This window comes from Saccopteryx bilineata, chromosome 3 (genome assembly GCF_036850765.1).
Source record: "Saccopteryx bilineata isolate mSacBil1 chromosome 3, mSacBil1_pri_phased_curated, whole genome shotgun sequence".
NCBI classification, from domain to species: Eukaryota; Metazoa; Chordata; class Mammalia; order Chiroptera; family Emballonuridae; genus Saccopteryx; species Saccopteryx bilineata.
Window position 1 is genome coordinate 69,056,741 of NC_089492.1, and position 26,595 is coordinate 69,083,335.

The window sequence follows — 26,595 nt, forward strand, 5'->3', positions numbered from 1 at the left end:
GCTATCTCCTTCCTTCATAGAATATGGGTGGAGGGCTGACCCCTGTATTCCCATTTATTTTTAAAGGCTGAGTGAAGGCATTTCTCCCAGGAAAACTTTGCTAAACACCTCATCTTGACCTCTTCTCTACTGGGTATTTCTTGAGTGTTCTTGGGGGTCCCTGGCTTCTGCCTGCCACTATCAAACTGTACTGTGATGGTCTGGTCACTCATTCACCCCCGTGAGCCCCAAACAAGGTCCATTCTTATACACCTTTGAATCTATAATAGCACAAAGCACATTGCCTGGTATAAGTCAAATTCTAGTAAGTATATTACAGAAGAATGAATGGGTCTTGGTACCACTGGTATAAAAGTTATGCATTTTCATTTTACTTTATATCTACATATAATTCCTTTTCATTAAATATATTAATTAAATGATCCTGAGAGCTAGAATAAATTGATCACAAATATATGAAAGTATAGTATTTTCCACTGAGAGGTTTTAATAAATGCAGCAGACAATATGAAAATGATTAAAACATTTAAGAAGTGCTTCTGATAGAAATAACTTTTAATTGAAATAGTCCAAGCTGGGTAATTTGGCAAATATATAATCACATCCTCACAGTTACTTGATTATCATGATCCTTCTTTTATCAGTCATTTCATTATCCAGATGTGAAACTTGCATATTTTTTTTGTTGTTGGAGGCAGACTTTTTAATGTGAAAGAGATAAACACCTAACCGGAGACTTGAAAGCTACTTTACACATCTGTTCCATTTAGATTTATAATTGACATGACCGTCGCTTGGAAGGATGGCTTGCTAAGTCTGTTTAGGGGGTGTCAGAAGCCAACTTTCATTTGCATAATTGGAAAAAGCATACAAACGAGACAAAAAGGAGCCATTAAATAATAAAGATAATTTAGTAGAAGAAAAAAAAAGAAGCTCCTTTTGATTTTATCACCTTTATAGGATACCAACATTTCTAGCAAACACTTTATCATACTAAATAAAAACATCAGAATTGCAAATGTGTGACACTGAGAGAAGCTGTATTATTTATAAAAGATACATACATAGAGATACCACATCATGCATATATACACATGCATATACATATTTGTTTATATAAGTAAAGGGGGGAAATCATGTTTTGTATTAATGCAAAAATCTAATACTTATTCCTTACCTGAACCTGAGAAATTGTCTAAAGACCCGTCTGCTGTTGTTGAAACTATTTCACTGCTGCTCATTGGCTCTGTTTTAACTACAAAAATAAATAACATATAGCATATATCCAATTAATAGTTATCTGTAAAGATGTTGTAGAAAAGATATAACATTCAAAGTACTTACATAGAAATTATTTTCAAAATCAGTCTTTTTGTATTTAAATATAATTCAGATTAATATTCCTAACAGAATCTTAAAAAAAAACTTTTGCATGCTAAATATTTTCTCGCTAAGGAAACAATGTATTATGACAAATTATCCTTAAAGAGAAATGCTTTAAACTAAAAGTAGTTAAATTCATTGTTTCCTTACATATTTACTGAACTGCTAATAACTTCTCAAAATTTACATAGTGTGGATGTGAAATTCAATTAGTTTGTAGTCATTTGGCCGGAGTCAAAATGACGGCATAAGAAGACGAGAAGATGTGGGAAATAACACCAGCAGGTTTCCATGGTGCTCAAGAACAGGTGCGTGCGTGCACAAGTACACACACGTACACAAACAAACACAGTTCCTCAGAATCCAGCATGACTAAAAACAGAGTGCTCTATTGAATGAGTTATTACCACCCAGCCATATCTGGTGGCCAATTCAGCAGTATCTAAGGTACATTTAGTATCAAAAACACACTAAATGTAAATGAAGCAGAAATGTTTTCCATTTCATAATAATTCTAGTCGCAGTCAGTTTGGGGAACGTGACCTTTGATACAGTCCCCTGGGGCTATAAAATGAAAACCTCTAAGTTCCCTAAAGCAACTCACCCTACTGATCTAGTGATGGTGTTACTGCACCCCTACCAGAGTGATAGGCCAGACCACCACAGGACATTGGCCACTTTCCCAAGTTTTAGGTTATTTCAAAATGAAGAAATAGCACTAGTATCTTCCCCAGAAACTACTAGTGAAGGGTTGTATCAGGATTTGCCAAGCCTACTTTATTGACATTAAACATCCCCACTGACAGGTTTTCAGAAAGAATGCAGTAATATTTTAGGGGTTATCTAAAAATCAATAGGGTGCTTTCCAAAATGAAAGCCCTAACAAGACATTAGGGGAGGCTTCTCTCACAATGTAAACACATTCTGGAGTGGGACAGGACGATGGAGAAAATGGAGCTTTTCCTTCTCTGAACATCGCCAATCTCGGGAGAAGGACTAATTCCTCCCCCAGGTCTTTGAAATTTCTACTAATGCATACTAAGTAGTTTTAAAATAGGCATTATAAACAGTTGCAGCAGATAGTCACTTTCAAAAATATTAATTATTTACACTGTTTCTAAACAAAGTTGAAAAATAAAACCCGCGAGGCTAACAGGAATCACTCCAACTGCTTGTTTTAATGTAGACCAAACAACAGTGTAACTGAAGTTCTCACTTTCCACCACTTGTTTTGGGTTAGAAATCTTAGTTGACGCTAATAAATTCTGACATAAGCCTGTGTTTCCCTTCTCTCTTCATGCCTCCAGGAAACCTTATGATCTTGCTTTTTGCAACCATTATGCGGCCCCAGGCTTAGAAAAGCAGGTCTACCTCTGCTGGTGCACACACCCTAAGTTTGCAGAGTTCACTCAGTCATTCACAGTCGTTCATATCCGTTCTTATCTTCCTTTAAAAGACTTCATATAATGGCATCCATACACTTGTATAATGCACATATAAAGCAATAGTTGTTTCACTCCACTGCACAGATGACCACTGGAATTCTGAGCTCAGAATTATATACCACATGTCTAGCAAAGGATTAAAATTAGGCCCACAGGGTGCAGGTCCAGTAAAGTGTCTACTATGTGTCAGATTCTTTATTGAAATTATGATTAATACTTCCAAACAATGTAACAAGTAGGTCTCAGAGTACAGCTCAGAAACTCTAGGTTCTAGATACTGTTTATACTGTTTTCTTGTGTCACATGAAAAAAACTTGAAACCAGAGGGGTTAGGAATTTGCCAAAAGACACAGCAAGAGACAGAAATGAGATTTAATTTTGAATGTTTTTGTTTCAAGACTTGAAGAAATGGCAATAAAGCGGCACCTCCCAATAATTAGAGCTAATCTATAACCGAGCAAGGTGACTGAGGTGCCACGCCACTGTCTTCGTGAGGCATGATCATAACTGGTGCCAAGCAGGTCTAAAGTCACTAGCCGCGTCCTCCCCTGCCAGTCCGCGTACACAAGGCCGTCCTCGGGTGCGAGGGTTAGCACTCCAGGCCCGTGAACTGGCAGCGAGATCTCAGGTAGAAGTGGAGCTCTCTGGGAAAGATGGTGAAGAATGAATTTTCCATGATGCAGTGTTAGACAAACATTAATTCCAAGTCTTGCCAAATCTAAGGTCTATGACTCTGTAGATTGGACTATAAAATTACTCAGTGAAAGTTGGACTGTATCAAAACTACTATTCCTGTCCCCTGGGGCTATAAAATTAAAACCTACCCTTTTATGCTCCATGTGATTGGCTTAACCAAATGTAGCTTTTACCTCCAAGAGACACAATCAATTACACTTGAAATTCCATTAAAAATCAGAAAGAATGAGAAGGAAAGGGCAAGAATACTTTTTCTTTGAGGCCCCAAGAACATTGCCTTTCTGCCATTGCTCAGAATTATCCATCTATACACTAAGGTATAAAGACTCTCTTCTAATTAATCCAGTTTTTAAAAGGCTCACTGTTGAAGAGAAGAAGATATACCCAAAGTAACCACCAGGACAGTCATGATGTTGTCAGAGACTGTACTAGGATACGCGATCACCAGGAACTTCATGCTGAAGAGCCTGGTCATGTACTATGATGGAAAGTAGTTTCTGAATGAAGCCAAATGAACAGAACCCACTTCTGGCTTTGTTGATGCCAAGCAGACCCTCACCCGGAAGTCAGAAAAGAACACTTCCAGTCACTACCACTTCACCCATCCCCTAGCTAGGGCCCCCACAGGTGCCAATACGCTGTAGATAACAGAACAGAGCAGTGTCCCAAGGCTTTGAATTTAAAAACACCACATACTGATTTTTTTTTTTTATCTTAGGGATTCAAGCTACTGTCGCATCTGTGAACAATTATCCCATCTAAGCCACCTGAAAAAAAAAAAAGATCTATGATCTGTTCTCTAACTATAGGATTCTTTTACTTCCTTCATTGCATGACATTAGTCTATTAGAGAACAGCATATTTTATTCTTTGTTTCCCTCACTTCAAGAGTCTATTTTTATCTACCACCCCAAGTCTCTGACACTTAGCATTCCCCTTTGCTCCTTTACTTTCCCCGATTCCCCGACTCCTTCCCTCGGCCATGCACTCTGGGCCTGTGCTGCACGGGCAGCTTGGGATTCCCCAGAGATGCCAAAGCTCCCAGCCACCAACGCCTCTGAGGTCCGGTTTTGGACTCAGAGAATCCAGTTACTTGCTGTAAGGCTTTCTGAAAGTTATTTGATCTCTTCAACCTTAATTATCTCATGTATAAAATTTTTTAAAAGATACCAACATTACAGGAATGCAACAATAATGCATAAAAATTTATGCAAAGTAGCTGGGTCTGAAGCAGAAGCTGAAACTATACTGGTCACTGTCACTAGAAGTAGAGGTATTCTATTTCTGCTACACTGAATGCCTTCTCCTAGGGAGTAAGTCCCAGGGGAAAATATTAAATAAAGAGTTAAAAGCATCATCTGAGTTTCAATCTAGCTTTGCTATTAACAGTGTAAACCTAGAAAAGTTATTCAACTTCTGCATGCCTCAACATCCTCATCCGTGAGTGAAGAAAATATACTGATGAAAGAATAAAAAAGATAAATGCTTAAAATCATTTAGCACTGTCCTAGGTCCAGAGGCTACGCTTTCATAGTCACTCTATCATTACAGTGTCTGTTAATTACGAGAATCCAAAGTGTTCCTTAGTGAACACACACACACTCTATTATAGCATTCACAAAGTTAAACTTACTATTTAAAAGTAAATTAGAAGAATCTAAGTTAAGTGACTTATGTAAAATCAACCACGAGGTCATTGCTTCAGGAGATTCAACATCAAATAAAGGAGGTAACCTAGATGTCACTTAAGAAGGCAGAACTAAATCATGATTAAGAAAACTTATACATGTTCATTACAATCAGTACATACTCTTCCTGAAGAAACAGGCTAGCAGGTAATTGTGACTGAGGATTCCAGGAAAGACGGTAGACATGACATCTCTCTCCAGCACTGTTTAAGGTGAATATACTATAACTGGTCCATAACAAGAGGCACCTGTCTTTCTTCACCACAAACTAAATGCAGACAGAGCTATCAGACCATTGGAGTAGATGACAGTGGCTGCAAAAGTCATCCAACTAACCCCATTACATCATGACTCTGTGCTCACAAAGCAACCTCCAATTATACTTTGAATGTTGTGGTCATATGTATAATCTTCAAGAAGGTCACAGGCTGATCAGTGGAGACAAGTATTCAGTCCACGTGATTAGTTATTTCTCACCATGTCTTAAGAGGATAGTTAAAGCAAGGTTACCCCCCAAAAGCAGCTCTGCCTGCTGGAGCCATCTCTTTATATGTCTACAGAATGTAGACCAAGGTTTAACACATAGCTGGTACTCAAGACCCATTGAGGGAATAGATGAAGGTGAAATATACAACTGACTGAAAAAACAGTTTACAACTGACTTTATAGCTTTGGCTATATTGCGTAGGGCAATTAAAAATTGTAGATGCTCAATGTCACTAATCATCAGAGAAATGAAAATTAAAACCACAATGAGATAGCATCTCATACCTGTCAGAATGGCGCTCATCATAAATCAAACAAGTGCTAGTGAGGCTGTGGAGAAAAGGGAACCCTAATTATGCATTGTTGGTGGGAATGCAAATTGGTGCAGCCACTGTGGAAAACAGCACGGAAGGTCCTCAAAAAATTTAAAATGAAACTGCCTTATGACCCACCAATTCTACTTCTGAGAATATATCTGAAGAAACTTAAAGGACTAATTTGAAAGGATATATGCATCCCTATGTTCATTGCAGTGTTATTTACAACAGTCAAGATATGAAAACAGCCCCAGTGCCCGTCAACAGACAAATGGATAAAAAAGCCATGGTGTGTGTGTGTGTGGGGGGGGGTGTATACACACACACTCACACATATATACACACAGTGAAATATTACTTGGCCATAAAAAAGAATAAAATCATACCGTTTCTGACAGTATGGATGAACCTAGAGGGTATTATGCTAAGTGAAATAAGACAGAGGAAGACAAATACCATGTGACTTCACTTATATGTAGAATTTAAAGAACAAAATAAGATAATAGAAACAAACTCATAAATACAGAGAATAGACTGATGGTTACTAGAGAAGAGGGAGGTTGGGGGGCTGAGTGAAAAGGGTGAAGAGATTAAGAACTACTAACTAATAGTTACAAAATAGTTATGGGGATGTAAAATATAGTATAGGAAAAAAAATAAAATAAAATAAAATATAGTATAGGGAATACAGTCATAAGTTTGTAATAACTATGTATGATACCAGGTAGGTACTTGAAATATTGGGAGAACCAGTTTGTAAGATCTACGATTGTTTAACCACTATGCTGTACACCCAAAACTAATACAGAATAATATTGGAATGTAATTATAATTTAAAAATAAAATTTAAAATAAAAAATTGTGCCTGACCTGTGGTGGCGCAGTGGATAAAGCGTCGACCTGGAAATGCTGAGGTAGCCGGTTTGAAACCCTGGGCCTGCCTAGTCAAGGCACATATGGGAGTTGATGCTTCCAGCTCCTCCCCACCTTCTCTCTCTGTCTCTCTCTCCTCTCTCTCTCCCTCTCTGTCTCTCTCTCCCCCTTTCTCTCTCCTCTCTAAAAAAATGAATAAAATTTAAAAAATAAATAAATAAAACATAAATAAAAAACAAAACCAAAAGACTAAAAATAAATAAATAAATAAATAAATTGTATATATTCAAACATAAGATAATGTTTTATGCCTCTCAAATTATAACTCAGTCAACTTTTGTGCAGGTTCTTGTAAAGCCTCTCACATAAAAGACATAGCTCATGTCTATTATGTTACTTTGAACAAATATTCTTTGCAGAAGACATATCATAGAGTCAAATCAATCAGTGACATTTCTGTATGTGTAGAGTGAACCCAGCAGAAATCAGCAAAAAGAGAGGTAAATAAATCAGACATTTCATAATTCATGGGGCGTGACCACACAAATGCAAAGATTAAACATTGCCATAAATAAGCCCCAAACGAACCCATTGAAAGGCTACACTGCACACGATTAGGCTGCACACAGAAAAATTATAAACTTGTGAGACAAAAGAAAAGCACAGCCATTGTTACGTTATACTATATTATAGCTCAGACACATTTTCAACATCACTCACAGATTTAGTGAGTACTCTTTCTCAAACCATGAGGCAGAAGTGAAAAATGTACATTTGAAAAAACAGTTATGTCAAATCCTCAAAATGAGGCAAAGGATAGCCAAGGCATATGTGAAGAGAATGAATAAAATTATTATATGAAACATGAAAGTGGAAAGAAGCAATATTCCTAAATATGTATACTTTATATTATATCTTATTTTACAAATATTTAATGGAATCAATAAATTAAATACAAGTAGACATTTACATTGAACTATATCTTCTTTAAAATTTTATATAGCCATAAACCAAATGTTTTTCCTTTGGTCAGCTCCTATTTGGAAAATGAAGCATCTATTGATGTTTATACTGGCTCTGTAGTCCGCCATGCTATTGTTCTCTCTCCCAAATTTTAAAATTCAAGTCTTCCTCTTTTTCTTAAAAGAGGGTAGAAAAACATTAGCTCTTCAAAGCAGTATACACCTGGTACCAGCTTATGAAAACCAAATCAACATGTATAGACTAAACTTGAATTTAAGGCTATACCCAGCCAATGAGAAATGCTAGTCAATTTCAAAACATTATTAACAGAAAGTGTAGCATATTGGAGTAGCACTATGCAATGACTGATTGTAGAGGTCTAGACTAGTTGACTTTTTTTTTTGTAAAAGAAATGCTATGTGGTAAATAGTGACTGTGTCGTTGAAATATCTCTTTTAAGTCCACTTTATTGGCAACACTCCTTGCCACACTAGCTCAAGTCCCTAACACAGAAAATCTGAGCAGATTATATGAAGCTCCATGCTGCTGCTCATCTCCCCTCCAAATCCAATCTGCCCTTAAAATGGCTGTCAGATTCATACCTAAAACCCTTTTACCATATGAATCCCTTGGTCAAAATATTCTGTGGTTCCTCTACTGGCTCCAGGATGAATTCCAAATTCCTTAGCCTGTGATTCAGGGTCCTGCCCAGCTTGGCTGCAGCTGATCCTTCCAACCTTATCTACTATCAATTCCTTCTTCGGCTCTAACTGGTCTCCTCACAGTCTCCAGAACTATCCTACCTTTGTTCCTTCATTTAGAATGCATTCCATCTCTTCTCAACCTATTCAAATTCTACCCATTTCCCAATACTCAGCTTAGATTCCATCTCCTTGTTGAAGCCTGGCCAGACCTCACGGAGCTGAAGAGCTCTTTTTTCCTGTACTCTGAGAGCACTTTTGTTTGGATCAGTGGCTCCTAACCTTCTACAGAATGAAGCCCTCTTCTAACACCAAAATATTTCAGAACCAAATGAAAGCCTATTTTTAATCTGTTGACTGAGAAAGTGCATAATGACAAAAACCTACAGCCAATTTTCAGACAAGAAAATCCGTAGTTTCAAAAACATAACAGAACATCCACATGTGAAGAAGAGTTATATTAATACGTGGCCTATTAATTTCCTCATCCTACAAAGATTCTGCACAAATGAATTTGCTAATGTTTGGTACTAGGCTCTACACTTCCTGGGGATCTCTAAACTACAGACTGAAAATCCTCATCTTCATAATTTAATTGACTTACTATGACCTTTTTTTAGTTTTTGCCAAATTTTCAAATAGCCTTTTCTTCCCCAACTAGACTATAAGCTCTTTAAGGTAGAGGTAGGATCACATACTTGGTATATCTGCTAGAATCTGATGGAGTCTTTGCAGATAGTAAAACCTAAAAAATGCTGCCTTCTTAGGACACATGAAGTATTTTAGGTTCACTTTTATCGCCAATATTTTATTATAAGAATTTTCCCAAATACAGAAAAGATAAATTATACAATGAACATCTATAAACCTGCCATGAACTTTTCCATATATATCCCTCATAAAACTATCTTATTTTTCATGCATTTCAAAATAAGTTACAGACATAATACACTTCTCTTAAAACACTTCAGCATTCATACTAGAGTTCATATTTGTTTATGCTTTTTTTTCTTTATGTAAAAATTATATATATTTAAATGCATAAATCTTAAATGTGCCATTGGATGACTTTTAACAGATGTCCTCATTTAAATTCCAAAGTGGCATCTAACTATTTTTAGGTTGTTAAAATAATGGAAGCAGAGCACAACAGTATGAATAGACTACACCAATTTATGGACTAAGATAACAATGTAACATTCTCAATTTTTAGCATAGGCAATATTTAAGTAGAATTTTAACATGGAAGAGTAAGAATTTTAAAAGTAGTTTATGTTTATTGAGCACCTACTACTGTCAGGCATCGTGCTCAGCATTTTCTAAACAATTACCGGTTTGTTCCTCATGGCTATTTTATAAGCTATTTGCGATAATGGTCACACTTTAAAGATGAGGAAACTGCACCTTAAAGATGTTTAAAAACTAACCAAAGGTTACATGGCTAGTTTTAAATTTCTTTGATTACTATACCTTTTATGAAACCACAGAAAGGCAAACATTTTCTGATTAGAGTTTTATCATCCTTCACCATTCCTCAAACGGAGACCTGAGCAGTCAGGGAAAGGCACAGCAATAGGAAAGTCCAAGAATACTAGGGCATTGAATAAAAGTGTATCAGTGTTATGTTGCAAATTAGCGGATGGTAAAATAAACTAGTTAGTGGATGGTAAAATAAACTAGTTAATGGATGGTAAAATAAACTAGCGGACCAAGATTGGAAGCAGATGAGCTGGCCTGGACTCAGAACCTTAATCATCAATCTGATGAAATGGTTTACTCGCCTAAAATGTAATCAACCTACCAAATTTACATCCCAGATCATACCCTATCTATCTCTTCCCATCTTTTACCAACTCACAGGAGCACCCAGATATAAACCCTCCCTATACTCTGCACTGATTAAGCCAGTACTTACTGAGTACCCTGGGTACTCAGAGTACCTGCAAGTCCATTAGGTGATGCAAAAAATTTCAAAGGAAGAAGAAATATTCTCTCCTCTCATGGAGACACTACAATAGCCAGTTCTAGTAGACATGTTTTTATAAAATATAACATTATTATTTAATAGCTGTTATGTTTTGAGCATGTAATAGATGCTAATGACCATGCTTAGTATTTTAGATATATTGTCATAACACCCTGTGATAAACATGCAATCCCCATTTTACAGTGGAGAACACAGAGGTTCAGAGATCAGAGATGATGATATTAATAGCCAGTGGATATTAAGAAGTTCCTAGGAGCCATACACTGTTCTTAATGCTTTTCCAACTCAGGTACCCATCCTCACAACCCTGTATGTAGGGACTGTTATTGTTTTGTTTTGTTTTTTTGTTGTTTTTTTGTAGTTTTCCGAAGTTAGAAGCGGAGAGGCAATCAGACTCTCACATGTGCCCGACTGGGATCCACCCGGCATGCCCACCAGGGGGTGATGCTCGGCCCCTCTGGGGCGTTGCTCTGTTGCTGCCAGAGCCATTCTAGCGCCTGAGGCAGAGGCCATGAAGCCATCCCCGGCGGCGCCTGGGCCAGCTTTGCTCCAACGGAGCCTTGGCTGCAGGAGGGGAAGAGAAAGAGGAAGGAGAGGGGGAAGAGGGAAGTAGATGGTTGCTTCTCCTGTGTGCCCTGACTGGGAACCGAACCCGGGACTTCCACATGCCGGGCCGACACTCTACCACTGAACCAACTGGCCAGGGCCTAGTATTGTCTTCCTTTTACAGAGCAGGACACAGAGGCCCAAGCAGTAATGTAATTATTCAGTATCACACTAACTGTGTAGTGAGTGGCAGAACTAAGAGCCTGACTTCAGAGCTCCTTCTCATTCCCCTGCTCTGTTGTCCCACAAAATCTACATGTCAGTTACATGATTAATCAACAGCTGAATTGCAATTTTCTAGCCCAGGTTAGTCAGAGCACAAAATCTATCTTCTCACCATCACTTTTCTGTATTTTAAATATTATTCATTCCCTCTTATATATATATTTATGCTGAAAGAAATGGTGATATATTTCAAAGAAAAATGCCCTCGTTAATTCTCATCTGGAGTCTTCTTACCACCCACTACCCCTTAAATACAGTTTCCGAATACCACCCGAGTACATTTCTGAAATGCAGCGCAGTCGCAGTGCTCCTCTTACCAGCCTCCCGGTGGCCCAGCTCCTGCACGACTGAATCCCAGCTGCTGACCTGCGTGCTCAAGGTCCTTCATCATCTGTTTGGGTGACTCTTAGCTCCATCTCTGTGCACTCTGCCCATGTCCTTCATAAAACACACATGGCACCCCTGGAATTAGGCATGTCTTTGCTACAGCTGAGTGATTCTTGCTTTCTTCCTTCCTGACTTGGCATCCAGTGTTTTCCTAATTCTTTTTTAAGACCCTAAGTGTTATCAGTGTATATAAACCATCCTGCAGCCTCAGCCACCTCAGTCCCGACCAGGTGTCCCTCCTCCTCTGCAGAACACAGTCCTCATTACAGTGACCTGGCCATAGGTCCGCAAATCATGGGAGACTAGGAACTTCTCACAGAATGAATAGTATATTTGATAAAAATTTGTAGACACACTCACTTAATACATATTTCTTGAATGAATTAACAATGCAATGGTGGATATATAGTATGATATATATTCTTATTAACTTTTAATGTATAAAAATAAATATAATTTATTATTTAGCAGCAGTCACAATTCCTTACTACCATGTAAGGATACTAATGCCTGATCTTTATAGCATTCAGTTTTTTCTTGGAATATGTGGAAGTCCCTTCATCATTGCTAACAGTTCCACAGTTGTTAGTGCAGGACAAATGCACATCAGTTAAACCTAATCAGCAGCAATGCTCACGGCTGATGTTCTCTGCACGACCAGCCCAAGGCTACTGTATGAATTGGGTCTATGAAATGATCATTTTCAGATATTTGGAAATGGGCTTTAGATACTTATTAAGTCTGGTAATGCCTTATAAATACAATTAATGAGTCTCTTCTCCTGTAATTATTCAACTGTATTATTTGCTTAGTACTATGGTAAGAAGCATTCATTTAACAAATACGTGTTGACTGCTTAATCATCACCAAGCCTTCTGCTAAGTGCTGAGGACACAACAGCAAACAGGTTTGTCCTGTCTTTAAGGAGTCTAGAGACTCTGTACACATACATATAGATAAACACACATATAAATAGATGTTTCCTTCACTGGGTCACAATCTTAGATAACGTAATAAAAGTTTTTTAAGGCAGATAAATTATACTGATCACAAAAATTAGGGTATATTTCAAAATGAATATGAAGTGACAGAACATCCTCTAACTTCTGTGAGCAGTGCATTTCTGTAAAAGCCCAGCATTTTGGCTATTGGGGAGTCCACGTGTTAGAGTGTCAAGAACGTGGGCTTTCAAATCAGCCTCATGTGCCTTTGAATCTCAGCCTCAAAACAAAGATTATGCTGTGTAATAGACTAGTTATTTATACGCTTTAAAATGAGATGCATAAAAGTTACCCTAACTTTTTTTGAGGATGAAATAAGGTACGTAGAGAACACAATAAACATTGTGTTCAATAAATAGTTAGAACCCAGTCAATTCAGTTCACATTCTTTCCTTTGCTAAAAATTATTCTTTTCTGCAAAATGTATCTTATCAGTAATAGGGGCTATGATAAAATAGGTAAGCATTTTAGATTTTGATTCTATTTTTTAAAAAATATTTCCAATTTGTATTATGGGAGTAATAAATCATACCTCCTTGAAATGTGTTTGGCAGAGTTTGTCTACCTTTTCTGGAGTGATAGGATACTGGAAGAATGAAATAAACTCAAAATCCTGCAAAATCAGGAACATAATCATAATAAGCTTTTACCTATATATAATTTGAGATCCTAAAACTTAACATCATGCTTTGATTATCTTCTCACGAGAAGGCAATGGTTAGCAGTCACTGAGGCCAGCTATGTGACAAAAATACATTTTTTTCTACCCAGAGTAAAAATGGAAGATTTGTAACTATGTAGACTTTTTTTCTATTGTATCATTTGGAGCCAAAGAAAGGAGAACAAATTACTCCTAGACCTTACTCCAAGTAAATAAACATGCACACACATTTTTGCATGCATTCGTGCGCGCGCGCGCACACACACACACACACACACACACACACCACTTTATATACTGCTAGCCCAAGTCATCCTTGACCATTATAAGAAATTAGGAATTACTTAAAACAAGGAAGTCATAACTAAAAGGACAAGAATTAGCCTAAATACCAGCACTCAGTAAAGGTTCACACATCTTCCTGGAAGGAACCACACATTGTTCTCAGAAGATAGGATGTTCTGAGGGAAATGAATTATAGCTTGTACCAAAGTTCTGGCCAACCCAGGGAGAGATGCCATAAAACTGCCATTCTCTGACCTCTTAGGTATTGGGAATAGGGGAAAATGTTTCCATTGAGTTACTCATTTATCAAGAAGCCTGGCTCTCTGGAGCCTCTGAGCCACGTTTCAGGCAATCAGCAGTATGGACGATTAGTCAGCTCCACATAATCAGCCCAAGTATACATAGAAGTCTCCCGGGCCCTGCACATGCTGCCCCTTTACTCCCGACTTTACCTCTCACCCTGCCTTTCTCTCTCCTCCAGCTTGCTGTTCCCAGGACAGACCAGGCACGTCCCTGACACTAGACACTCGGCTTTGGCAACTGGTATTCCTGTGTAGCCCCCAACAACTGCCACTTAAGCTTCTTCTCTGAGTTGTGCTTGGTTCATACCATCTGGTTCTCAAACTCAAGAAAATGTGAGCAAATTCATCTTCCACCTAAAAATATTTTCTAAGGTAGAAAATATCTCAGCGATAGTAAAACTGTAACTACCTTTTAAATTTCACAGTACTATTGCTCCAAATTCATATGTGCATATAAGAATGACTTACAATAAAAAGAAGAAATAAGCCCTGGCCAGTTGGCTCAGTGGTAGAGTGTCGGCCTAGCATGCGGAGGACCCGGGTTCGATTCCCGGCCAGGGCACACAGGAGAAGCGCCCATTTGCTTCTCCACCCCTCCGCCGCGCTTTCCTCTCTGTCTCTCTCTTCCCCTCCCGCAGCCAAGGCTCCATTGGAGCAAAGATGGCCCGGGCGCTGGGGATGGCTCTGTGGCCTCTGCCTCAGGCGCTAGAGTGGCTCTGGTCGCAACACAGCGACGCCCAGGATGGGCAGAGCATCGCCCCCTGGTGGGCAGAGCGTCGCCCCTGGTGGGCGTGCCGGGTGGATCCCGGTCGGGCGCATGCGGGAGTCTGTCTGACTGTCTCTCCCTGTTTCCAGCTTCAGAAAAATGAAAAAAAAAAAAAAGAAGAAGAAGAAATAACCTCCCATCTCCATTTAATCCCAGAGAAGTATAACATAGATGGATGGTTGAGGGAATCTGAATTAAGTCTAAAGCTTTGAAAATTAGTAAGAGTCCCTTGAAAGTCACCCTATTGGTGCATTATGCTGTGCACACGTAGCATCAAGAAAAAATCTCACATACACAGGAACGTAAAGACCAGAGTGTGATCTCACTGGGGAGTTGCCCTTCTCACTGCTGAAGTCCTTCTGTCAGCAAAGCCTCTGCCACAATCCTTTGACAGCTCCGCTATTTGCTACAGAACAGCGTTCTCCATTCCTGAAGGCACCAATGTGGCAGGGAAGGCACTAACGTTTAGTATGAAGGTATCAGAAAAGGCACTGGCAGCCAATGGCAATCTCAGACTCTCTACAGAATAACACGGGGATTTTAAACCCAGGCTCTGGACTCAGAGAGAACTTGATTCAAGTATCAGATCAGATGCCAGTGGTGCCTTTTACAAACCCTGTGCCTTTCAAGTTGACATTTAACTTTCTAGGACTAAATTCTCTTGTGTGTGCAATAGTAATTAGTGCTATAGATGTGACTGTTATTTACATATGGTCTAGAAGTTAATAGACACAGAGCACTCAGTAAATTTCAAGTGTGCTACAAGCTTTACTTATCCTCACAGCAAGCCTGATTGAGCTCTGTTATTATCCCATTTTGCAGATAAGGAAACTGAGAGCCATATAGAAGCTAACCGGCCTGAGCTCACACAGCTAGTAAACAGAGCTGGGATTCAAACCCAGTCTCTTAACCATGATGTTGGCAATCTAAAAAACAAATTTCTGAAGAATAATAAAATCAAGCATGGGGAATGGTCAGCACAGTAACTGACAATCACTTATTCATAAAAGTAGCCATTATTAATATTAATTAGCAACAGGTACATGGTAATTATTCTCATATACTATATAGGCACACATAAAATCCTAAAAAATTATTTTGTTCTTTCATGGTTTTTGTTGAACAATAATTTATAAGAGGCTAATTATATGGTTACAAAGTCTGAAAATATCACTTAGAAAACTGCTTTACTCACAATGTCCCTTACTCTTCCAGACACTAAATCATGTGCAGAATGTAAACAACAAAATTAGCCTGACCAGGTGGTGGCGCAGTGGATAGTCTCGGACTGGGACACAGAGGACCCAGGTTCGAAACCCAGAGGTCACCAGCTTGAGCACAGGCTCATCTGGTTTGAGCAAGGCTCAGCAGCTTGAGTCCAAGGTCGCTGGCTTGAGCAAGGGATCATTCGTTCTGCTGTGCCCCCCCATCAATGCACATATGAGAAAGTAATCAATGAACAACTAAGGTGCCGCGATGAAGAATTGATGCTTCTCATCTCTCTCCTTTCCTGTCTATCTGTCCCTCTCTCTGTCTCTCTCACAAAAAAAAAAAAAAAAATCATTGTGATGTAAACAATAAAATTAGATTACTACTTTTCTACTGACAACAGAATATTTGACGACAAATATATAAACATAGCCTTTAAAATGCAGCCTCAAACCATAAGTTTATACACATTCACTCCAGTTTACATATTTCTCATAAATAAGATTTCTGTAAAATACTCTAGTTGTATATAACTGTATTTTACTAAATTAAAATTACAGTGAGAAAAACAATTTCAGATAATCTGTTAGTGTTCTAAACTTTGTAGAAATGACAAAACAACTTTAAATTAACTTCCGGTAATGCAAATTTGCAAAGCTGAATTAACCTATGACCTAAAATATGCAATACACAATTAACTACATCTTAGAATGCAGAAAATTTAGCCACCTAATTCAAGATTGTATCTTTTATCATCCTGGAAATCTGATATACCAATTCAAAATTACCATCTGAATTACCATCAGAATTCCTGAAGCCCTATTTATAGGGAAGATTCCAATTGCATCTGGTTTTATGTCACTTCAAGGCAAATTTATCTTCTTTAAAACAAATTTAGGTTTCTTCTTACATTTGATTCTAAATTTTGTCAATAGAGAAAATTCAGAATTGGAGCTTCATTCCCCTTGCTCACACCTCTTTTTTTGCCCTTCCCCACTCCTCACTCCCAGACAACCAAAAATAAACACTAAGGCCAGTAATATATGGATTGACCAATCGTAGGCTCCCAAGGACTTAGGACAACCAGGAAAAACAAAGATGGAAAGAATCACTGCTTTGCAAACAAGGCCTTAATTAGGTCCGTAAATAAAAATCCTTTTACCGCCCAATGACTTCTCACACTTACACAACTTCGGTATCAGCAGCACACAGCCTCTACCAGACAGAGGCTTGAACAGAGACCCACACACTGGAGAACCCTCTCAGGCCTGACGCTTTCATCGTTATCTAAAAAAAGCATCACCACCAAAAGGCCCATGTCTTAAAAATAATACTTGAACAGTAGTTCCAATAAGAAATTTCTATTCCATCCTATCCTGCAAGGCTAACTGCCCAAAAGACTAGGACAAAAAGCCCCCTCCCCCTTCGTCTCCTCCAGGTCAAGCTTTAATTGTTGAATAGTAACTAAAATATTTACTAATTCACTTGAAAACATATCCCTTCTAACAGTGCTTTTCTGAATGCCAGTCAAGGCTTCATTGATGCAGTTTTATATTTTTACCTATTCATGTTTTATAATTCAAAGATTTACAAACTAAGTGAAATCAATAGTTAACTGCAACAATAACAATTCAGAGGCTGGGGTCAAACATATAAAAGTATAAATAGTTGAAACTTTAGAAATATGAAACATTCAAACAATGATCCTGACTAAAGAGTATTTCATCTAGGAAAGGAAAAAGCCCAATATTTGAAGCTGTAGCTCAGTGTCTTGCTGTCTTTATCCCTTAGATGAACCATGAAAACAGGCGCTAGCCTGTGCCTACAGAACCTACAAACATTGAGTCTTATGATAATTTGGCAGCGGACTTAAGAAGAAACTTAATATTCTCTGCCTCTCCATTCCATTCCCTTCCTGTTTGTTCTTCAGATGAAGTTATGGTTTTTGATACAGGAGATTTTCATGTTTTCTTAGCCTCATTAGAGGGACAAGTGGTAGCAGGAAGTAAAAAATGGGTCCGAGGGAGAGAAGACAATCAGTATAAATGTGGGCAGAGACAACAACTGGGTAAACTAAGTGGAAGTTTTGTTGACCTAATTAAGGAGATCAGCTCCGATTGGGGGGCGGTGTAGTCACTTAAATATAAATCACAGCCAAGGGAGCTAGAAATATTTGTTGGGAGTTTTAGGGGAGGCCACCGATATTTTTAAATGATCTTTGAAATGGTAGTGAATTTCTCGTTTTTCATTCTTCTAATTTGTTGGTAAACAGTGCCGGTTTTCAAGGTAAATAAGGTTTTCAAAGAAGGAATAGGCGAATCTATAATGATTACATCCCAGGGAAGTCTGCCAGATGTGATGAGTTCACTAATTTTAAGCTTAACTCCTCTAGTGGTGACTGAGAGGAATTAAGCCAACGCATTATGGAACATGTAAGTAGCATGATAAATCGATTCACAAACTTAATAATAGCCCAGAACTTTCTGATACTGTTTGCACCTAAACAGGCATGTAACATGGATCACGAAGACAGTTTCAGTCCATATTTTCAGATTACATAATAAAATAAAACTAATGATCCCAGTAGATTGATTAAAATTCCACTTATTTATTTTTTTGGGGGGGGGAATTTATATGACATCTTCTAACGTTACTTTCTAAACTACCAGGACACTTGCAAAATTTACCACTGAAGAATACCTGAAAACAGACTGAGATCAGTAACTTTGTATTTATTGAAAATCGGCCTAAAAAAATTTCACTCCCAAATATAAGATAAATTTTTTAAGGATAAGAAAGAATTGCTAAGTATTTCCCAAATTGAATGGCTCAGCAGATTACCCGATTAGCTAACATATTCTCATTGTGCAAAAAAATCTTCCTGAATATCAGCATGATATCAGCTATTAAATGTAACTACTCAAATATATTACCACTCCACATGTCTTTCGAAAACAAACCACACGTCATTCACACTAAAGCCACCCAAGGGGGACGTCCCCAACACACACTACTCAGTTTCAATACTGTCTAGTTTTTATTTTGTTGGAGACGATTAGCCAGTAAATGATGAAAAAATGTAACATCTTACCCTTACCTTCATTTCTTTATCTCTAAGAAAATTAACTATAATTTTTCATAATTAACCCTACCAATATGGGTTGATATATTCTATTAAGGAAAATAATTGAACATACGGGTACTTGTCTTGATGTTTATGTCCCTTTAAGTGATTATCTTATTTAAACTTTTCAGTGATGAGAATGACCTAAATGTGTGGCCCCCGCTGGCGCTGGTCAGTGGCTCTCTGCTTGAGGAAACTGGCGTGGGGCCCACCCACCCAGGGATGCATGACTGTGGACAACCCAGGCTACTCTGTGCAAGAGCCAGCCTTCCACCTGAACCTCAATTCCAAAGGAGAGTAAAAAGGACTGCTTGTTTTTTTACTTGCTCTAGAAAATATACTTAAACACTAGAATTGTTTTTCTTTAAATAATTTAAATTTCTTTTTGATCACCTATCAAAATGGGAAGAAAAGAGTTTCAGATGAAAAGGCACCTTATTTAGAGATTAATTTTTTTGCTAGATCAGCAAAGTTTCTCCTTTTCACAGTGACCATTTTTCATAAACACTGGTAAGGAAAGTATTTACTCAAACGGAAAATACAGGCTGCAAGGGTGGGCAAAAGTAGGTTTACAGTTGTGAGTAGGCAAAACAGTTTATTTTGGTATTATTTATTAATGATTAGCCATATGAATAACTGCAAATTTACTTTTGCCTACCTCTGTATTTACACATTAAAAACAATCACTGTTGGTATAAATTAGGATGTCTCACATGAAAAACAGCTGATTTTATATTTCTTTTAGATCATAAACTTCATAACATTACTAGTTTCAAAAGCCTTTACTAATACATATTGGAATATTGCACCAAACAATTTTATGGCATTTAGTTTTATTTTTAAGAAATATGATAAAAGGTCACCATGGTGATTGGACAAAATGATGGCTAAGGGATTTGTTTAGGGATGACATTCTAATATGAATAATTTATTAAACTTCTAAACTTATACTCTAAGTTCATCAAATCCAGAGGTTTGGCAGGGAATAAATAAGCAAAAACATCATCTGTGAAGAAGTTAAGTTTTCAATAGACCCAGGCAGAAAGAAATAAAATGCAGTGTGCAACATATCCTTCCGTATGCTAAAGTTTTAAAAATATACACAGTGCTTTGATGTGAAATAACAGCTTACAATACATATAGTCTTGCTTATATGTTTAGATATAGGTATATGTAGATTAAAGTAGGTATTTTTATTTACATAACATAAATATTCATGTTCTATACAAAAATAATTATAATAATGTATGATGTTTAAAGTATACTACTTAACCTTTAAGAAAGCAAATAAACCTGTGTATCATCCAAATGAGGTTGTCTATTTTATTTGTAAACAAAACTTTTTTTTAAATTTATGTATAACTTAATGGACAAAGCCGAGAACACTAGGCACACAAATTATTTTATTGATATTTAGAAACAACGTGCGTTTAAATGTAACAAATGGTTATATTTACTAACAAAGGGAAAGTAAAGGAAATAATTCCAAATTTTCATTACTCATAAAGCAACACAATGCAAACTGACACTGTGCTGTGAAGAATGGCCAACAGGGGCTAAAACAGAAAGGTTAAAATGTTGTACACACACCATGTGTGTAATATGCATATACATGCATCAAACGCAAAATAAAACCAGTCTGTGTAATGTTATAATAGCCTAGTGACCTGCAGCTCCTAACTAAAGATGAGTACTGATTCATAAGTCAAACTACCTAAAGGGGAAAGAGAACAGTTTTATGGATTTGACAACTGAACTCATAACCACCTAATAACAAAGCGTACACTGAAGAAGAAGCAAGGTGCAAAGTAAACAGTGAGAAGGCAGACACTCACCTTCGGTGCCATTGGGAGTCATGGAATTACTATTTATATGAGAGTTATCGAGTTTGGGGCCACTGGGGGATTCACTACTACCACTCAGACGGCTATGCGGGCTGGTTAGATCCTGCATTTCCATAGACCTAAAGACAAGAAGCCTTCCGTTTGACAGATGTACCAAATTCATAACGCCACTTTTTAATGCGCTAACGACTTGACACCTTCTTTGAAACACATTCACACAAAAGTCCCATTGTATCTAGGTGCTTAGCCTCAGAATAGTTCATCTTACATTTTACCTTCAGTCATTCTTTCATAACACATAGCAATAAAAGGTGTCGTCGGTCACTTGCCTTACTTATCTAGCCAAACATTCACATGGAGCTTTTAAAGTCTTTTTTGCTCATTGAGTCATAAGATGTAATGAAACAATTACATTTATTTTAATTTTCAAAAAAATGCAGTCATGCTTCTTTTACATTAAAAAAACAAAGCATTGTTTATGTAAAAGAGAAATGTGTAAACAGGTATAACAGGAAAAAAAATCACTCTTCCATGGACTCTGTTTCATCTAATAAATTAGCACTAAGTCCTCCCTTATAATTTACCACCCAATTGTAATTTAATGGGTCTCCAAACCAAATAAAACACTTGAAGCCTATAGTCTAGTGACAGGGAATGAGATAGTTCTGATGCATGTGTTTACTCTGGCAAACTGCTTAATTGTTCCTGTTTCCCTTGAAACAAACGCAGCATTAAAACATTATGATGTCGGCTCACTTGTTTGCTTTGTGGATTACATACAGCGTGCCCAATTGAAAAGGGATAAGGCCAACATATGGGGAGCCCTGTGAGCATTAGCGCTTGGAATACCTCAACTGCCACTCAGGGAAATAACAATTCTACTTCAGTGCTCTAACTGTGCATTTTTACCATATAAAACCAGTTAAATCTCCCCTGGAAGTTCTTGGACTCAGCAGTTCCTTATTCTACAAAAGGTACAGAAGCAACTCCTCATGTTCACAATGCAACAACATGCTATATTTATTATTCTATAAAGAGAGGAGAGGATTTTATATAAAGTGACTGAAAAAAATATCTAAATAACGTTTTGTTTTTGAAGTTTTTGAAAAGCTAAGACCTATTCACTGTATTTTAAACTGATGTGGGTTTTTGGGGTAAGGGTGCTGTTTAATATCCCATCTATGAAGCTGAGACTGCTCGTCACCAGGTGAATAAAAGTTAGCCACTTTAATTTGGAGGTTGCACTTAAAACTGATTTAAAATGGCTTAACATGAACCATTTTTCTTCTACAGTGAGTTTTACTTCTCCAAATCTTCTCACTTCAAACTAGAAATGACTTCAAACTCAATTCCTCCTTCCTAATTCCCTTTACATTCACTGTTTTCCTGACTCCAGAAACTATAGCCCATAATCATTTTCAAATCCAGTCTCCTATTCCCTTTCTACATACTCAAAATGTTTTACAAGCGCACACACACACAAATTGCTAAGTAATTTCCACCCGAGGCTGTTGCTATTAATAGTAATAATTAAGAAATACTAGACAAAAATAGATATGGGCCACAGAGAGGTAATCTCCAAAAACGTCAAATAGCAACAATAGCCTTACCTGCAACTTGAGGAAACAGCAACATCTGAACTGGTTTGAGGTGTTTGCACCTGTGATCAGGGGTAAAAAATTAGAAGCTGTTGTTACTCTGCTTCAGTGTCAGCTCTTAATTACACAGAGCACATGGCTGAGAACCACAATGCTCCCTTTTAACCAAAAGAGAAAAAGGAGGATACTGCAGCAGTGAAAGGCATATTGTCTTTAAGTTGAGGTCTCTACTGTTGTTTCCTCCTGCAGGTCTACCCTCCTCCTCCCCTGGTCAGGGGGGAAGGCTGCCAAATGACTGGATAGTGATTCATCACTGGCCTATGACAGCTGCAAACGGGATTACCCCTCCCCCAATCAACATGCAAAGCAGCCTTGTCCAGGCTGCTTGGAAAAAAAAATCACTATTAGCAAAATGAGTGTGTTTTGCAGCAGTCATTCAGGCCACCGTCCTCCAGCATCCTCAGAGGATCTTTCATCTGCTACTATCATCAGCTGAAACGGAGCTCCCGCCCACCCCTTTGACTCCCGACAGTTTCTTATCTTTATCACCAGAGTTTTCTCCTATATAGACTGGTTGTCATTTCACATTCACTGAAAGAGCTCCTGGGCAACTTCCAGGCCAGGCTGAACGAAGTGTTAATGGCACGGGCAAGTTTTCATACCCCAAGTCCCATCCTGGAGCAATGTGCTCATTTACCCCGTGCGGCTTTAAAAGGCGGTGCCCGCTCAGTCCTCACTACCTGGTGAAATATGACAAGCAGCTCGCTTTGGTTTAATTTTCCATCTTTTAAACCAGGAAGGAGAATGGATAATATAATAATCAAGCCAATGTCCCAGGAAGCCAGCATTTTGGTATCTTTTGTCTCCAGAAGGATCTGTATCTCAGGACTTGACTGAACTAATTTAACAGGTGTGCAGGCTTTGCTAGCCTCTGCCCATCCTCCAGAGGTAGCGCCAACTGCCTGCAGGTGGGCAGCTCAGGTGAAGGTGGGCTGCTGGCTTCCACGCTGAGGCGGACGCCTCAGCTGTAAAGGGCCTGCTCTAGAACGTTCAAAATGACTCAGAATTCCAAACCTTTGATGTGCATTTCCACTCAACCTGAACTGACATCAATTAGGGTTACAGAACAAAATTGAGAGCTGGAGCATCTCACATGGCATTCAAGTTATCCAGCCAAACAGCTACTATTGGGTCCTGTTCTTTTTTAATTATGATTTATGAAATTAAGAAATACTACCTTTTTGGCAAGAATGAAGCATCATTAAAGTCTAAATGTCTTGGTGTAATGTTACGTGCAATTTCCAGGTATGCTTTTCTATAATATGTGCATGATGAAAAATAATTTTTAAGAGGTGCCTGAGTATTAAAGGAAAATTTAATTTTCATGCCAGTAGATATGTCATTTTTTGATAACAGGTTTCTGCAATTTCTGTTAGACTTAATATTCTCACATAGGATTAAAAGTTTTCCCTTAGAAACTGCAGCAATATATCTCAAGTATAAATTTCCCTTTTTTTTTTTCACCTTCATACACCTGGAATAAATTATAGGTGAAAACTAACTTAGTTTTAAGAATTCTCTTGGCTTAATTCTTGAAGAGTATGTGAAACATACTTTCTGTTTAATGTTTAAAGTGTTAAAATACATTCTATTTTAACATTAGCTAGATAGTATAATCTTGAAAATGTAATTTTAGTCCCACTGTCTACTTTGAAAGTTTGATTATATTTCTATTTGAGGTTAAACCTACTCTATTTAAATTTCAAAGTCCAACTGTTAATTAAAATGAATTTCAAAATAAGAATTATTCTGACACAGTTTCTCATTGAAAATAATGTATTTTCACAACAAATTTCTTTTCTGCTGACTTGACTCATCTCTACTGTACTTTTTATATACCATAATTTTTGAAAGTCCACATCCATGATCTTCATTTCATTAAGTATACTTCAGATATATTCTTTTGTGTCTCAAGGATTATTTAAACCATGTGTTGTGTGTTACTGTATTTAAAAATGACTCTTTAATCAAAATAACTTTAAAACAACTAATCCTCACTTAGGCTGGTCAGCTGAATCCACATTGTGGTCCAGGAAAAATAAATCTACTCTCAAGAATGCGAATGCAGACAACAATTAGACACAGATGTGAACAAAATTAGTTACAGTTTACAAAATGCTACACTTCACATGCTTTTAGTTTTTTATGTGTAGTACAAGATTACAGTGCAGTAAGGAAACATGCTCTTATAATGACTTATCTAAAAAGAACACCTATTTTTGATTGGTGTTGATTTTCTCTTATGTATGGCAACATCTCTGGAAGTTTCCGTGTTTTCAAGGTCTAAAACCAGAATATGTTTCAAAAATAATTAGGCTTCTTTCTATTCAAAAGAGAAAAAAATTTTTTCATGGTTTCCAGAAAAATGCTGTTAGGCACCAGTGAGCTCACATTTTCTGCTTTCCATCTTAAACTTAATGTTTCTTGTCTTCCCCTAATCTGGTACTTTTAATTCAACTACTCCTACGAGTGCAAAAGTATTTCACATAACATTATAGATGGTCATCTTATATTACAATGAAGTCATTTTACTTTAATGCTTTTTAAAACTCTTCGTACAGAATACCCAGAGTAGCACACAGCTACTGAAAACACAAAGAAGGAAAAAAAGATAGCAGGACTTCTTAATATTTATATTCAAGAATCCTAAACTAGTAACTCTGACTTCTGATTAGTTAATGAGGTCTTTTAAGTTTGCCTTTTTTCTAATTAAATTTATAATTCTTCACAGATGTAACTTTTGTTGATGTTCAATTTGTCTCTCTCATTTTGTTAAACCTCACATAGTACTTCGCCAATCCATTGAATAGCCACATTAAATCTGTTAATACCGTGCTCTTCAACCCCAGAAATTATTTCCAGAAGGCAAACTTGCTTTGAGAGATCATCAAACAAGACTTAAGGTACACATTTTATCACATTTTCCCTACCACAGAGCTCAGGATGCAGAGCAAAATTCATGACTTTTGCACTGTTTATTATACTTTGCTAAATTACAAATCAAAAGCATCTGACAGAAGATCATGTATGAAGCCAAAAAGTTAATAATGTTCTGTGAAAAGTAAACTGTAAATGGAAAGGGATTCTAAATCTCAGCAGCACAGAGCAAATAAAATGTAGGTACTCGTCTAAATTATGGGTTTTCCACAGGCTTTTCTGCTTGCTAGAAGCAATTTTTATAAAATGACTATAATTTTAAACTTTCTTTTTTCCAACTCAAAAGAAATTTTCAAAGTGAAAGTACTGAACTTATCTAAATAAATAGAGTTGGCAGGAAAGCTAGTTTTGCCCAACCACAGATCAACCTGAGTACTCCCAAATTTGAAAGACAATAGCAATTTTCTAATCAGAATGTATTTTATAGGAAAAAATGTGTCTTAGGCATAAATCTGCTTTTTAATCAGACCATATTCTTGCTAAAATTCTCCTCAATCAGTATTTCTACCTATGGTGTCAATGCTTTGGTAAAAACCTAAACCTAAAATTGAAATAAACTTCTGCCAAGAGGTGGATGGATGCCTTTCAAATGCTAACACTTGATCCTTCTTTATCAGGCTCCATAAAATGACTGCTTTAATACCATCACTGATTTTAAGGTAATATACTGTTTTACTTTTAAAGTATTTCCTTTAAAAGAAATGACAAAATAGAGTCCCCTTGAACACACAAAAAAACAAGTATTTAAATGGCACTGGCCCTACCTATAGTTTTCATGGATTGTTTTAAAATTTGGCATTTATTTAAAATGTCAAATAAAATGTTTGATAGCTGATTAAATGGAAGAAGTGGTCTTATTCCCGGCTAAAAATGTTTTCCCTTGTTCCAAAGTAGTTGTATAAAATAAGTTTTTGCATTCAAATGGAAATTTTCTTTTGAGAAAATCATTTATCATGTCTACAGAACTCACACAGCAGTTGCCTTGCCTTTGGCACTCTAAAAGTGAACAGTGGCTCAATTAGGCGTCTCTGTCACCGCAAAGAATTTTCAG

The 26,595-nt window shown here is 37.3% G+C and overlaps 1 protein-coding gene across 15 annotated transcripts in view; it reads right to left on the minus strand.

The window, feature by feature from the left end:
• Nucleotides 1–26,595, minus strand: part of EYA1 (EYA transcriptional coactivator and phosphatase 1) — a 333,576-nt gene that overhangs the window by 137,160 nt on the left and 169,821 nt on the right. For 7 of the 15 annotated variants that reach the window (XM_066266297.1, XM_066266301.1, XM_066266299.1 and 4 more), the window contains 3 exons: nt 22,560–22,609; nt 20,941–21,068; nt 1,178–1,255 (listed from right to left, as the gene is read on the minus strand). In XM_066266297.1, coding sequence (XP_066122394.1) covers nt 1,178–1,255; nt 20,941–21,068; nt 22,560–22,609 — 256 coding nt within the window. The remainder of the gene's footprint in view (nt 1–1,177; nt 1,256–20,940; nt 21,069–22,559; nt 22,610–26,595) is intronic. The other 8 variants (XM_066266303.1, XM_066266302.1, XM_066266306.1 and 5 more) reach the window with 4 other exon arrangements.